The sequence below is a fragment of the Saimiri boliviensis genome, chromosome 3 (genome assembly GCF_048565385.1).
Source record: "Saimiri boliviensis isolate mSaiBol1 chromosome 3, mSaiBol1.pri, whole genome shotgun sequence".
Taxonomy (NCBI): Eukaryota; Metazoa; Chordata; class Mammalia; order Primates; family Cebidae; genus Saimiri; species Saimiri boliviensis.
Genome location: NC_133451.1, coordinates 98,590,118 through 98,607,190, shown reverse-complemented (window position 1 = coordinate 98,607,190; position 17,073 = coordinate 98,590,118). Strand labels below are relative to the sequence as shown.

Here is a 17,073-nt window from a genome sequence, read left to right as displayed (position 1 = left end):
AGTGCTCTATTTTTTTTTTTTTTTTTTTTTTTTTTTTGGAGACAGAGTCTCACTCCATCACCCAGGCAGGAAGTTCAGTGATCTCAGCTCACTGCAACCTCTGCCTCCTGGGTTCAGGTGATTTTTCTGCCTCAGTCTCCTGAGTAGCTGGGATTACAAGTGTGTGCCACCATGCCTGGCTGTTTTTTTTTTTTTTTTTTTTGTATTTTATGAAACATTTTCCTGTTTTCTTTTTAATAATAATGATGGAAAATAGAAAGTTGTCAGTCCTTAGCTGTGTTCAATGAAAACGTGAACAACAGCAAATCTGTAATGATGTCTCTGTACATCTTTCATATCTTCTTAAAAGATGATGCAATACTTTGGCTGGCACAAAAAGAAAAATGAAGGATGACATAATAGTGATGATTCATTTTAATACTGTACTATTCTTGTAGATAACTCCATCATTCTTCTGTTTTTTAATTAGTATTTTTAAGCATTGTTGAGAATAGTTAATTGGTAATGATGAAATAATTCTTATTGATAAATGAAATATTTTTAGTGCCTAGGAGTCTATCCTTTTTACTTTCCACTCATACCTCTCCGAATTAAAAAAAAAAATGTGTGAATCTTTTGTTATATGACTTACTGAGTTTACCAAAACTTTGGCTTGTTAAAATACTTTTTTATTCCTGAAGTTTCTGGATTGTTATAAGGGTGATCTTTGTAACTCCTATATGTAAGTCTACTAAATGCCACATCCTCTGCCAGGTGTTCTACATTCATTAACTAATCTTCACAATGATCCTAAAGGTTCAAGGAGATAACTTTACTAGGTCACAAAATACACAGATTTTTACACATCCTTTTCTTTAGGGTCTGTATGTATGTTTCCCTAATATACATGTAGAAGATCATGGCAAAGCATTAAACATATGGTCAATATGTATTACAGAGAAGGCGTATGATAATTTAAATATGAAAATACTTCTGACTTAAGATAGATAACATAGTATGCCTGTAAAGGATGTGGATTAAGAAAATCAATAGAAACGGACTTCCCTTTAGTAGTAAAACGTAATTTTCTGCTTTTCAGAATCAAGAAAATTATCGCACTGCCTTTGTTTTTCCTACTGACGGTTCTAAATTTGACATTACCAGACCACATGGAAGGATCTCATGAAATGCTAAATATCACTACTTCTGCTTGATATTGCTAGGGGGCAGTATTTACTTAGCTGACTGTGTAGAATAGTACTATACCAAAACAATTGTACATAATTTCATGATCTGGAGAATATACTTAGAGTATGTATGATTTCTTTTCATTGGATTTCACTTTGTATTAAATCAGGAAATAGCTAGTAATATCTCTATTCTTAAATTACTTTTCTTTTTAATTAACACCTGCCTGGTATTCAAAATTATTGTGTCTTGATGTCTTTCATATATCAGGCTATATTATGAAGCTATACCAATATCCTGAGAAATTATTTAAGATGAAAATATCAAGATTTTAAAAGGAAGAAATATAGAAAGGAAAAGTAATAGACATTACAATCTCACAGAATATGTTACCTATTTATTAATCTCAATTATCCTTAATTCATAAGAGGTCACTGGTTCTGGTAAACACCTAAGAGCTGTTACATGTTATATTAAAGATATTTATTCAACTTGAACTAATTATTTCTTTTCAAATATCATTAGAATAAGCTTTATTTTGCTTATTTTAAATAATTTTTAATAATTGTCGAAGTATTCGTGTATAACATAATCTCAAGTTTAATTTTTAAAAATACATTCCACTATTTAATATGAAGGCTTTTTCCCCAATATTAAGCAAGGAAGGATTAACTCATTTTCTCATTATTTCACATTTGCTGAAAGCTTCTTAAGAAAGTATATAGTCTCATGACTATTTGGATCTTTTAATTTATCCCTTTCAATGATCTTCATTGTGTTTTTCATTCATTCTTTCAACAAATATTTGATTGATCCTTTCAACAAATATTTGTGTGCCTATTGTGTGCCAAAAGTTTTCTATGCCATGGATATATCAGCAAAAAAATAAAAGATAGGCAAAATCTCTGCCTTCCTATTCTAGAGTAGATAGACAATAAAGAAGATAAATATACTCTATAGTAGGCAGTGGTAAATTCTAATTTTTAAAAAAACAAACTAAAGCAGAAGTATTTATGTTATCTGCTCAGGTAAAGGAGAAATCGAATTTTCATTATTTATTTCTAAGACAGGGTCCTGCTCTCTCACCCAGACTGGAGTGCAGTGGTATGATTATGGCTCATTGCAGTCTCAATCTCCTGGGCTCAAGCAGTTCTCCCTCCTCAGCCTCCCAAGTAGCTGAGACCACAGGCATACACCACCACACCTGTCTACTTTTAAAATTTTTTGTAGCGATGAGATCTCCCTGTGTTACCCAGGGTGCTCTTGAATTCCTGGCTCAAGCAGTCCTCCCGCTTTGGCCTCCCAAAGTGCTAGTATTGTAGGAGTGAGCCACCACGCCTGGCCATGAATTTTGAAATGAGGTAGCTAAGAAAACCTTACAGAAAAGTTGACTTATGAATAAATGCTTTCAGAAAATAAGGGAAAGAGCAACCCAAGCAGAAGCAGCAGCAGGTGCTATAGCCCTTAGGTAGAAGCATATCAGAGATGTGGAGGTAAAGCCAGCAGACCATTGTGGCTAGAGCACAGTGAACAAGAAGATAAAGTCAAATAGGTAATGAAGGGACACATTACATAGTTTTATTGATCATCATTAGGACTTTGGCTTTTATTGTTAGGAAATAAAAGCTACTGATGCTTTTGAGCAGACTAGTGATGTCTTATGTAAACATTTGTCAAAGTCATTCTGGCTGCTATGCTGAGAGAAATCCAAGGATAGACAATAATGGAATCTAGGAAACTAGTAATGGACTAATGCAATAATCTAGGCAACAGATAATATTGGCTTGAATCAAGATATCAGCTGTGGAGATAGTGGGAAGTTTTCATATGCTGTGTATATATTTAAGGTAGAGCCAGCAAGACTACTGGTGACAAATACACAGTGTGTGAGGAAGAGAGGAGTCAAGTACCTAAACAATTGAAAGGATAGAGTTGCTTTTAACTGAGATTTGGAATACTGTACATGGAAGTATAGATTTGGAGGAAGTCTCAGGAGCTCACTTTAGGATATGTATATCTGTTAGACATGCAAGTGGAGATAACAGGCATTTGGATATACAGTTTTAGAATTTGTGGGAGAGGACTAGGGATGGAGCTGTAAATATGATGGTCCTCAAACTATACAGTTATTACTTGGAGAAAAGTAAAAAAGAGAACATATCTAAGAACTCAACCTGGGACACTCCAATGTTTAAAAGTCAGAGAGAGGAGTAGGAACCAACAAAAGAGATGCATAAGGAGCAGTCAGAAAGATAAGAAAACTAGGTGAGTATGGTGTTTTGGAAGCAAAGTGGAGGGAAAAAATTGTTGTGAAAAAGTGGTAGTAGTCAACTATGTCAAATCCTGCTGATTGGTAAAGAAAGATTGCAATTGAGAATTGGCCATTAGATTTAATGACATAGAAATTATTGATGACCCAGGTAAGAACAGTTTCAGTGGTGAGATGGAAGCAAGAACTTGATTGGAGTGGGTTGAGAGAATATTTAATGAATATCTACTACCCTTATTAAATTGTAAACTCCCTGTAGCTTGGAACTGTACTTTGTTCACTGCTATAGCCTATCACCTAACACAAATCTGGCATGTATTAGGCACTTAGTAAATATTGAATTAATGAATAAATGAGTAAAATAACATTTACCCACAAGAGTCATATCATTCTCCGGCAGAGAATATGATAGAAAAGGCCATAAGCTCCTGTAACTTTGCTGCCATTAACTTATACCAGAACTTCTATTGTTAAATTTAACAGTAAAGCATTTTAGGTGTTTGTTCATATGTCTGACTCTTCCGCTAGAGTGAGACACATGATATATAGCACAAAGCATTTCATGTTAAATAAATGAACAAAAGCAAGCATGAATGAATGAAATGGTGAATGAATATGCCCAGAATTAAGTATAATACAAGTATTTGATGATAGGTAATTATAATATAAAAATGATTACTATAATTGTATATGATACAACTATATTATATAAGATACAAAGCATAGTGGGATAGGTATCATAAAAATATACAAAAAGTTTTCACAGAACAAATGGCATTTGAGGCAGGCTTGGAAAAATCTTGTAGAGCTTTGACTGATGGAAATCTGCCTTGGCAGGAAGTAGAACATGTGTAGGGAAGTGGTAAGGTGCAAAGAAATTTAGTCTAATGCTGTTTCTTATGCTGCTATTAATAGTAATACTATTTTAAATTTACAGTTTGTCACTGTTTACAATTTTCACATATATTATTTCAACATCACACCATCTCTCTGACATAGTTCAGATGCTAGTTTACCTGTTCGACAAATGAATATTTGGGATTCACAGAGGTTAGTTAACTGACTTGACTAAGGCATGGTATCCAATAATTGTCAGAGTCAAAACTCAGAGGCATGTTTTCTGACTCCAAGTCCTTCTTGGCTTTTTCACTAATTCACAGTGGCCTTAAATGCATAAGTACAAAATTGTACTTAATTTGGTATGCAGTGGAAATGTATTGACATGGTGGAGCAGGAGAATGATGTCATCACAGTTGAGTTTTTAGGAAAATGAATTTGGCAGAAGGAAATGTTGGACCAGGTAGAAACTGAACAACTGTGAAACATTTGCAGTAGTCCATGAAAAAAAGAATGAGAACCAAAACAAGCTTAGTTCAGTATAAATGGATAGAAACAGAAGACTGAAGAGACCTTGTAAAAATATCTATCAGACCTACTTTTGTACCTAAGATTTTTCTACCTAAGTGACTATAATGATGGGTAGAAAAAAGAGGCAGTTTGGGGTGACCATGAGTGTGGTATCTTGGGCGCAGTTCAGTTACACGGAAACAATTTGATCCTTTCAAGGCTTGCTGTTTTAAGGATCACATTGTTTCCGTGTAACTTAACTTGCTTTTGAGGTTTATTAAGTGGGACCAGAGCAGCTTAATTTTGGAGCACAATTTTGCTCCATTACTAAAGCAATACTCTTCTGACTACTCTTCCCAGTGCCTTGTTTGTAACAGGCGTGGTTTGTTTGTTTTTTCATTCTGGTTAGTGAGAAAATTAACTATTGGCATTTTGTGAGCTTGGCATTTTTTCCCTCTGATCATTTGAGGTGGTTTCTGCCCTAGTTTGTATCTTTGTGTGTGTGTGTGTGTGTGTGTGTGTGCGTGTGTGTGTGTACACACACACACACTCATATACATATATATATACATACACACATATGCTCTCTTTACTACTTAGCAAAGATTTGAAGGGAAACTTCAGCAGATTTCTGGAGCTTTCTCTGCATCTCTCTCTCTGGCAGAATCTTCCAGGACACTCTCCTGGAGATTCCAGCCACCTTAATCTCCCCAGATTTCCTACTCTACATATTCAGCTCAGGACAACCATCAAGCTCTTTTCAGGTTCTTCCTCCCTGTTAGTGGCCTGTAACTTCTTTGCATGCAGTAAATTGGGCAACTTTAGGGTTCATTTCATTTGTTCCTCCTCTCTTAGGTACTACTCTCTGCTGCATGATATCTTAGATGTTCAAATTGTTGTTTTATATATTTGGTCTGATTTTTAGTTTTTCAGTTCAGTAGGTAAATCTGGTTCCTGTTATTTTATCTTGGTCAGAAGCAGAATTCTTCCAAAGATCTTGATGTAGCTAATTACAGAGACTAGTGTGGGAGAAAAGGCACTGTTACCTGGTTGTTGAAATGATTTGAAAAAGATTCTTAATGGCAGTTAGCTTTCATCTAAAGAGGATAAAGTAATATTGATGTCATGTCTTTAAAAAAGATGTTGAATAATAGCAATGAAACTAATGTTGCTGACTTTATTTTTAAATTTAAATTAAAATGAACAATTTATATTTTATTGTTTTCTACAACCTTTATACATTACAAGTAAATCACATACCTTTGTACTTTTTCCTTTTCTAATTTATAATGTACCTAGAAAAATATATTTAAATTTCAGCCTATAAAAATGATATGGTGGAGATTATTTGATTTCATATGTAGTACTTAGATTTTAATATACAATATACTTATAAAGTTCTTAATTGGCATCTTGATCATATAAATACTCAAGTGAAATGCAAAGACAATAGGCACCTTTACGCATAAATTCATAATTGCTAGATGCTGAAAGACTATTTAAACTAGCCCTGCAGGTAGTAGAGAGGTCTTTAGTAGCAGCCTGTATTAACTCACAAAGTAAAATAAAATTAGCACTTTTTCAGATTTTTCTGTAAATTAGATTTTTGACACTTGCTATTGACAAAGGAGATTTTTGCTCTACTTGTATAAATTAAGGATTATTTGTCACTTCCAAAATCTCTCAATATTTATTGAAAATGTGTATGTGTATATATATTTATGTAGAACATATATACTGTATATATAGCTATATATGTGTGTATGTGTGTATATGTTTCCAGGTAGTAAGCTTAGGAAAATTGTCAAATTATTACTAATAATTATAATATTAGATCTATTACTTTTAGTCCCTTATGAAGCTTTCTGTTAATTAAGTGGTAACCCAAAGCACATGCTTTATTACACCTTTCATTGAGACATTTTGAACATTTAAAAAATATTATCTCATTAATTCTTAAAAATATTTAAGAGTACCTCAGTAATTATCAGGACTGTATTAGTGTTCTCTAGAGACACAGAACCAATAGGAGATATATAAATATAGATAAAGGAGATTTACTGTGAGTAATAGGGTCACACAATTATGGAGGCTGAGATATCCCACAATATGCTATTTGCAAGCTGAACACCCAGGAAAGCCAGTAATATAATTCAAAGTTTAGTGGCCTTTGTAATTCCGATTCCAAAGGCCTGAGAACTAGGAGACTGGTGATATAAATCCCAGTCTAAAGGCAGGGGAAGATTAGATGAAACATTCCGGCTCAAGCAGTGAGGTACAAAAGAAGAGGCACATTCCTCCTTCCTCTACCTTTGTTTAGTTCAGGCTCTCAATTGATTAGGTGATACCTACCCATGCTGGGGAGGACAGTTTACTGAGTCTACTGATTCAAATACTGATCTCATCTGGAAACACTGTGACACATACACACACACACACACACACACACACACCCGTTTGACCAGATACCTACGTATCCCCTGATCTAGTAAGAAATATTCTGTACAAACCTGAAAAGTAAAATATACCCTTGAAATTAGTATGCCAGTGTTGCGTTTGGATTAGTCATGATCTTGAGTGTGTCCTTTGGTGAAATGAAGACACTCTGTGAATATTTGGCAAAAGGATCATCTGTATTTATAACATGGATAGTATCATTATATAATAGAGTATTTGTAATAACTGTAATTACCTAGATTAAAAGAAAAGCCTCCAACAAATTAAATTTAACAGAGTTTAATTGAGGAAAGAACAACTCATAAATCTGCAGTCCCCAAGCCAGAAAAGGCTCCAACACTCCATTATAGCCACATGGTAGAAGATTTATGGACAGGAAAATAAAAGTGACATACAGAAAACAAAAGCAAGGTACAGAAACAGTTAGATTGGTTACACTTCAACATTTGTTACAGTCTGTTTACATATTCAGTTAGATTACAGTTCACTATGTATGGAGAAATCACTAGGCCGAACTTAAAACATGTAAGGAGGTAGCTTTAGGCTAAACTTAACACTACATTCTCTTCTACTTTAACCAGTAAAGTAGACCAAAACATAGAACTTATTTTTACCATTCGATTTATTGGTAATCATTCTAATTATCTCTTTTATTTCCTCTTTATCCATTCTCTGTACCCCTTTTTCCATTCATAGCTCTATGCCATCCCTTGGTTTCTCACCATGTTTACTCGTAAGTATCACTTGCCCTCGGAATTTTTTTTTTTTTGATACTGTATTAGTGAAAGGACAACCCAATGCCTCCCCATATTTTATGGTTACAATAATATTGAGCACATTTAGAAAGTATTTTTATGTATTTCTAACATAATAGAGTTGAGTAGAAAATAATTTCAATCGCTCTGATCCCTGAATATCAAAATGAGAATTCTGTATGATAAAAACCTATTGTACCTATCATATTCGTACAAACTCTGCCCCCTTTTGAAAAAAAAAAATATCAACTATAGTATTTACATTAAGCTTATAAGGGCAACTACCACAACCAAATCAGCTTAATTTTCAGAGATTCTCCAATAATTTTTATTTTTTAAACTAGGATTCCTCTACAAGTTAAGCAGATTATGTGAATGGGTAATACTTTGTTACAAATATTAATAAAGTGGACATCCTTACCTATAAAATATGATTTGCATGGTAACTGGAATAATATTTGAAGTAGATCTTTATGCACTGGCCTGGAAGATATCAATAGAATTGTTAATGAGAAAAAGGAAGTTATAAAAAATAGAAAGTTGCTCATAGGATTTTTGTGGGAATTTATTAAAACGGTTGTTTAGAGAGTATAATAGAGATGTCATTTTACTGTACCTAAAGCAATACTAAAGTTCATCTAGATAAATAAATTTGTGAGAATAATACAGCTGGAAAGTTCTGGGAAGCAATATTATGGTTAATAGGGTTAAAAATATTATGTTTAGGCTGTCTGATTATCAGTTTTTTAAGATCCCTTAGGAAGCTATAAATTTTCAGAGTTTGGTTAATAGGGTTAAAAATGTTATGTTTGCGCTGTCTGATTATCAGTTTTTAAAGATGCCTTAGGAAGCTATAAATTTTCAGAGACAAACATTTCATGAAAAGAGTTTGGTAGTATTAGCTCTTAAATAATAGTTTTGACCATAGATAATAATTATAGAACCAATAAAGTAGATTGTTATTGTTTTAATTGTTATTATTTTGGTTTTTTATTTTAATTTATTTGTATTTTTGTCATTTTACAGATGTATTTCCACTACACAAAATTTTCCACCTCTGGGATACCTTACTACTTGGGAATTCCTCTTTCCCATTCTGTATTGGAGTAGCAATTCTTCAGCAGCTGCGGGACCGGCTTTTGGCTAATGGCTTTAATGAGTGCATTCTTCTCTTCTCCGATTTACCAGGTACAGAACTAAATAAATGGAATCATTACATGAAATTTGACTATGAAATAATGACATATTCTTAAGCCATTGGCTATCTAGGCCTTCAGCATCTCTTCCGTTTGGGCCTCATCATCCTCTCTGGATTCTCTCTCTCATATACTGCCTCCTTTGCTGACCCAGCATTATAAATACAAAGCTGGTTCGTACCAGCTCACTGTGATTTACTTCCATCTTGGTAATGCTACCAAATGGGTAAAAGGCCAGGAAGTGGGGGGCAATATCATATTTGGTCTTTTGCTTAGGACTGGGGCTGTTGATCTTTATCAATAGATAGTAAATGAAGGCCACTTGGGAAATGTTTAAGAATCTATGTTTATACAAAGATAAAATTCACATAAAACTTTGCTCCCTCCTAGCCACAGCTGCTTGCTAACAATTTGACAGCTTGACAAAAGGAAATAATGTCATCTTGGGAGGTCAAATCAAACTCCCTGGAAATTCTATGTCATGCAATGCAGGAGAGTATGTTAAGCTATATAGAGTATTCATAAGTAAGGAGTTTGTGAATCTGGGAGTTGAATGCTTAAATGTAGAAATATGGATAACAACTGTAGTCTAAGCTTTGATGCTATGGTTAAAAGGATGAAATTAATGTTGTTACCTAGGATGTAACTAAATCTGTATTTTTGCAGAAACTTAATTTTATTAGGTGAAAAAATTCACAGTACTCTATTGACTGCATCCCTTCTGCTGTTCTCCATATTTCAGGCAGGCCCAAGTTGCTGCTGATAATAAGCACACTTAAAATGATCCCAGAATCAAATTTGCCTGAAAACCAAATAAAAAACAAAAAGAACATCCTTTAAGATTTTATCTTTATTAATTACTCTCAAGAAAAATAGAAACCTACTGCTGGTCCCTATTTCTATGTTTAATGGATGAGCTGTACTTGGTATTTTACCATCTTTCTGTTGAAAATCTTTATCATTTGTGAGAAAAGAATAAGAAAAATTACTTGAATTTATTTAAAACTTTTTCTTCCCCCGTCCTTCAAAATTAAAAATATTATCATCAGCTTTCTGACTTACCAAGTTTTAGTTAAAGTGAGTTCTTTCTTTCTTTTTTTTTTTTTTTTTTTTTGAGACGGAGTTTCGCTCTTGTTACCCAGGCTGGAGTGCAATGGTGCGATCTCGGCTCACCGCAACCTCCGCCTCCTGGGGTTCAAGCAATTCTCCTGCCTCAGCCTCCCGAGTAGCTGGTATTACAGGCACGCACCACCATGGCCAAGCTAATTTTTGTATTTTCAGTAGAGACGGGGTTTCACCATGTTGACCAGAATGGCCTCGATCTCTTGACCTCATGATCCACCCACCTCGGCCTCCCAAAGTGCTGGGATTACAGGCGTGAGCCACCGTGCCCAGCCGAGTTATTTCTTAAATGAATAAATAGTTTCAGTCATTTTTTTCCTGGGAGCTTCTTTGTGAAAATCATGTTATCCATTTTTTATTTTAAACTGTAATAAATAAACTAGTTTAGCAAACTGGGAGTACTGTCTGTATTTTGCAGATGATCTTGTCATTTCCAGCTTGCCAAAGTAAACATAGGATGATTGATTAGGTATAAAATAAATTTTCTGGTCAGTCCAAAAATATACATATTAGGAATGCTGATTGTGCATTTCCAAATCAAGCAAATTTATTTCCTTTCATATTGATACATAATGCCCCTGTTAAACACTGGTGATGCAGTCTGTTTTCATATTTTTTAGGCAGATTGGTGGCAACTCTGCTTGTCTATTAAAAAACACATGCAACTGTGTATTTTACAGTTGACTGACATATTTCTATCTTAATGCCAAAGGAAAAATTATGTCTTTAAAATTACCTGCTTTGGGTTTACTTTACAGATGGTACAAGATTAGTATAAAGTTTCTCGATTAATTCAAAACAAAGGATTTATACAACATTCTTACTAATGATTATTCAAGAGATGTTACCTTGCTTGTTTTAGGCCTTAAAAAATGAAATTCTGGTAACTTTATCCTTTCCATTCACTGTATCATAACATCTGTCAAACCTTTTTAAGCACTTATTTTGTTCAGAGCATGCTATTCAAATAGGAATGAAATCTATTTAGTTGATGAAGTGTCAGCTGTTCCAATTGGATTTCTTTGCTTAATTTCTCTTACTTAAAATTCATCTCTCCATGAAATAATTAATTTGTTTCATTTATAGATAGGTTATCCTACATGCAAAGATCCAGGATATTTCATCTTCTATTAAGTCTTAAATTCAGTCCTAACATCCCTGCTCCTAGCATCTCAGTGCATTGATGATAGGTCCTATTAAAGCACTTAACGGGATGAACAGGAATGACATTTTCCACATATTTTCCAAACTGCCTGCTTATCTATGTCTTCTTCCTTCCTGTTTATATTACCACCTCATTGCTGAACAAAATAGTATTTATTAGTAATAGTATAAACTTCAAATAAATGATTTCAAATGTTCACAGAGGCACAAATTTGATATTTCCAACTGATGAGCATTCTATCTGTTAAAAGTATAGATGAATAATACTATTTTCATTTTATAGCAAGATATACAGTGAAATACAAGTACAATCATCCCCCAGTATCCATGCAGGATTGCTTTCAGGACTCCCTACAGATACCATAATCCACAAATGGTCAAGTCCCTTTGCACATGACCTATGCACATCCACCTTTATACCTTAAGTCATCTCACAATAACTTTTAATGCCTAATATAATGTAAATGCTATGTGAATACTTGTTATACTGTATTGTTTAGGGAATAATGACAAGAAAAAAACATGCTCAGTAGACACAGACATCTATTTTTATTCCCCAAATATGTCATGCAGAACTCATGGATATAGAGAGCTGACTGTATAAGAAAATTTTGTATTTAAAGTTTTTCATATGTTTAGACTGACTGTTTTCTGCATGTATTTGGGTAAGTAGGACAAGAATCTGGTGACCTCTTAATTTATTTTCACACTTATATCCTATTGCTATAGAACTTGAGAGGATTATTTGATCTCTTAATAAGGCTTTGAGTTTACTTGAAGTAAAACTTACTGTAGTCAGAGTTATAGTATAATTGTGAAGTTTTAGCTAAAACAAATGTTTATACTCATCTAAGCAGCAGATATATTTTTATGAAATGCTTAACCAAAGCAAAGAAAGCAGATAGCAGGGCTATGGTTCGATACCACCATTAGATGAATGGAGAGTTGACTACCAAAACTTTTCCATTATTCAGTACTTACGTTAATTAAACAAAAGTACTGGCAAGTAAATTGAGGTACACTACATTTCTATCCAAAGTTTTTAAAGTATTTTTTAAGTATATAAATGAGAAACAATCTGGGTTTTCAGTCATTAGTTTTATATTCTTGTCTAAGGGTGAGCATAAATTAAATAGCGTTACTGTAATATTTATGTGTAATCTTTCCATTGTAAACAGTGGCTTAGATTTTTGAAACTGTAAGCCTTCAATTAAATATAGCTTATAGCCAGTAGGCTACTAATTTGTGACCCTTTTGTTAAGTAGTCATCATGGTGATGAACACTGCAGAAAACAATAGCAGTTTAAAACAGGGATTTAGGGAGCTTTTCTTAAGTAAGTAATACTTAAGATAATATCTGAAATTATTTAAGTGACATAGGGGAGTGAGGAGTGGAAGAGGAAAATCTTGTAGACAGAGGGAATAAAATACTCAAAGGCCTCATACTACTGCAGGAAGTTAAAGCAAAAGGGAAAGTGGAGAAGAGTGGCTAGAAAAGTGAACGGAAAGGTAGACAAAGAAGGATCATGCAGGTTCGTTTAGTCCACATTAAAGATATTTAAAAATATATTTGTAGAAATATTTTTCAATATTTTTGAAGCAATGAAAAAAGTGTCATTGAAAATAACATCAGATACCAAAATACAAATGCTAAAATTGATATTAATATTTGTAGAGCTTTCTAGTCTCTCTACATTTTTTTTTCCCAAGGAGATCTATCATGAGTGAAGTAAAAGAATCTTAACATAAGTGCTCCTAATAGTTATCTATCATTTTTTTTCTGTTGCTCATAGGCAGATACGGTATGGGAAAATGATTTGTGAAAGAGTAGAGCATTGTAGCACACAATTGTTCAGTGAAAAGTTTTGTATTATCAAGCCTGTGAGATTGATGCCATTTTACCTGAAGCTGAAAATTAATTATTCTCATTTTCTACTTGTAGCTACATAATTTTCATGCATGTCTATTTCTAAGTACACCTTGCGATTGCAAAAGGACAATCAAAATGGTAATTAAATTTGGAGATTTTAGCAGTGGTGCTCCTCTCCCCAACCCATCTATAAAAATTACATATAAACATTAAAATCTAGGTGGCATATTAAAGTCCTCTGAGTTTTAAATTGGTTAAGGATAAATGAGAAAGTAGTTAATTTGTTTATATTGTCATGGTGTATAGTCACTGAAATAAAACTTTATGAAACAATTTAAAAGCTAAAACAGTTTAAAAATTTTAAAAAAACCTCAGATTATGTCAGTCTTATTTGTGGTGGAAATACTGCATTATTTTATGGAAAGCGGGAAATTTTAAAAACAGATGTTACACTGTATCATCTCCAAGCTAATAAATAGTCACGAAAACAACAGCCCGTAGCATGACTGATGAAGACTCTGAAATTATAATGTAATTTCAGGAAGCTAGAAGAATTCACATAACACTGACCTAATTATTGCTCTTGAAGCATACAACTCATTTTGCAACATGTAAATATTTTATAAAGTTTAAAAGAAATGTTTTGTACATCTTGGGAACTGTAATGAAAAATAATTTTAGAGGTGATCAGGATTTCTACTTACCTTGAAAATTTAGAGTAGATCTGAATACTTATACATCTTAAACCTGGTCCCAAATTATCAAGAATCTGATAGGAAGGCTTTTCGCTATACCAGAGCTGCTTGTTTTATGGTTGATAGATTCCTGCTTTCTGAGTTTTTTGAGCAGTCCAAAATTTATCTTACAGTTTAGATCAGTGTTATTAAGCTTATTTTGTTTCAAGATAACAATGATGACATTGCGTTTATAGTTGTTTTACTATTGAATGTTTATATGTGCCTTAGGTTTGCAAAACAAAATATACAGAAATCTTTTCTTTTCTTTTGACTTTTTTTTTTTTTTTTTTTTTGAGACAGAGTCTCACTCTGTTGCCAGGCTGGAGTGCAGTGGCGCAATCTGGGCTCACTGCAACCTCTGTCTCCTGGGTTCAAGGCAATTCTCCTGCCTCAGTCTCCCCAATTAGCTGGGACTACAGGTGCACACCACCATGCCCAGCTAACTTTTTGTATTTTTAGTAGAGTCAGGTTTCACCATGTTGGCCAGGATGGTCTAGATCTCTTGACCTCATGATCCTCCCACCTCGGCCTTCCGAAGTGCTGGGATTACATATATGAGCCACCATGCCGCTCCTGAAACCAGTATATTTACAGCTTGCAGATCACCCTTACGATTTTGCATGTTAATTTAAATTATTTAACTAAAGTTTTTAATAGTATGATAAATGATGTTATATAATTGAACAATTATTACAAAACTCCAAATGTAGCCTCTCCATTCTAATCCAACTATGAACTACACACACACACACACACACACACACACACACACACACACCTTTCCTAGGAAAAAGAAGATACACAAACTTCTTTCTTTCTTTTTTTTTAATTTCCCTCAATATTTAAACATATTTTTAATTGACAAGATTTATAGACAGTGAAATGTAGAGCCCTTAATTATACAATTCAATACATTTTGGCAGTTATAGACATCCATGTAACCAACATTTCAATCAAGATAAAGAATATTTACATGGTCCTAAAAGCTTTTTTTTAAATACCACTTGATTGTCTCCCCACAGCCCATTAGTGAATACTATGCTGATTTTTTGTTTTACCTGTTCTGGGCTTTTTATGTTTTCTGTAATTAATGTAGATTTTTTTATTTTAATGAAGTTTAACATATCAGTTTTTTTTCTTTAATGAATATGAACTGAGCTTAAGCGCACTAAGCAGGCTGATGCTGGAATAGCCTGTTATTAAAGACAACAAGCCAAACTGGAAATAACAGTCAAGCCTTTAATCAGCTACCACAATAGAATAAGCAAGAGGATAAAGTGATGAAAGCAACAACTCCCCTCTGTTCCAGGTTTTCGGAAACAGCAACAGTCAAGGGTCAAGTAGATTAACACAGATGTGGGGGTCATTTCACTGACAAGGGGGCCCCAAAACAAAAGGTTCCTGCAGTTTTATAGACCTAGAGACCATGGAAAGGGAGAGTGTAAGGGGCTAGAAATTGAAAAGTACAAGTACTGAGTCAAAATGGAGTAAAGTATTTTTCAAGTTTCCCCTTCCTTTAAGTAAGGAGGTCTTGGAAGAAATAGCTGAGAATGCCTCTGCTGAAGTTTCTGATAAAGAAGACTTTGAATGGACGTGCATATAGTACCAATGCAGACATGAGTAAGAGCATGGCCAGCCAGGGAGACTGAGTCTGTTGCAACCACTCACTTCAGAGACTGCAGTGCATTGGCTGTGCACTAAGTCTGGTGTGGAGAGGGCAGCTTTGCCTTGTGAAACTAGACAAGTAAAGCCTTTGTAAAAATGGCCTATGGTCTAGCCCCAAAAATCATATATAGATTTTTTTTCCAATAAGTTTTTGGGGAACAGGTGGTATTTGGTTACATGAGTAAGTTCTTTACTGGTATTTCTGAGATTTCGGTGCACTCATCACCCAACCAGTATACACAAGTACCAAATGTAGTCTTTTATCCCTCACCTGCCTCGCACCCTTTGCCCCAAGTCCCCAAAGTCCATTATATAATTCTCACACATTTTTGTCCTCATAGCTCTGCTGCCACTTAAGAGTGAGAACATACGATGCCTGGCTTTCCATTCCTGAGTTACTTCACTTAGAATAATGGTCTCCAATTCTGTTCAGGTTGCTGCAAATGCCATTATTTAGTTCCATTTTATGACTGAGTAGCAATCCATGATATATGTTTACACCACATTTTCTCTATCTACTTGTTGATTGATGGGCATTTGGGCTGGTTCTGTATTTTTGAAATTGCAAATTGTGCTGCTATAAAACATGCATGTGCAAGTATCTTTTTAGTATAATAACTTCTTTCCTTCTTGGTAGATACCCAGTAGTGGTACTGCTGGATCAAATGGTATATCTACTTTTAGTTTTTTAAAGAATATCCACACTCTTTTCCATAGTGGTTTTACTAGTTTACATTCCCACTAGCAGTGTAAAAGTGTTCCCTTTTCCCACATCCACGCCAATATCTATTATTTTTTTTATTTTTTGATTATGGCATTCTTGTCAGAAGTAACGTGGTATTGCATTGTGGTTTTGATTTTCCTTTCTCTGATCATTAGTGGTATTGAGCATTTTTTCATGTTTGCAGGCCATTTATGTATCTTCTTTTGAGAATTGTTTATTCATGTCCTTTGTCCACTTCTTGATGAGATAGTTTGCTTTTTTCTTGATGATTTTTTTGAGATCTTTGTAGATTCTTGATATTAATCCTTTGTCAGATGTACAGATTGTGAAGATATTCTCCCACGCTGTGAGTTATCTGTTAACTCTACTGATTGTTTCTTCTGTTGTGCAGAAGCTTTATAGTTAAGTCCCATCTATTTATCTTTGTTTTTCTTGCATTTGCTTTTGGGTTATTGGTCATGAAGTTTTTGCTGAAGCCCATTTCTAGAAGGGTTTTTCTCACGTTATCTTCTAGAGTCTTTACAGTTTCAGGTCTTAGATTTAAGTCTTTGATCCATCTTCAGTTGATTTTTGTGTAAGGTAAAAGATGAGGATCAGTTT

At 34.0% G+C, this 17,073-nt stretch overlaps 1 protein-coding gene across 3 annotated transcripts in view; it reads left to right on the top strand.

Moving 5' to 3' along the window:
• TBCK (TBC1 domain containing kinase) overlaps positions 1 to 17,073 on the top strand; it is a 265,679-nt gene that overhangs the window by 99,168 nt on the left and 149,438 nt on the right. For all 3 annotated transcript variants that reach the window (XM_074396536.1, XM_010340090.3, XM_003929478.4), the window contains exons 21-22: positions 7,937 to 7,973; positions 9,022 to 9,183. In XM_074396536.1, coding sequence (XP_074252637.1) covers positions 7,937 to 7,973; positions 9,022 to 9,183 — 199 coding nt within the window. The remainder of the gene's footprint in view (positions 1 to 7,936; positions 7,974 to 9,021; positions 9,184 to 17,073) is intronic.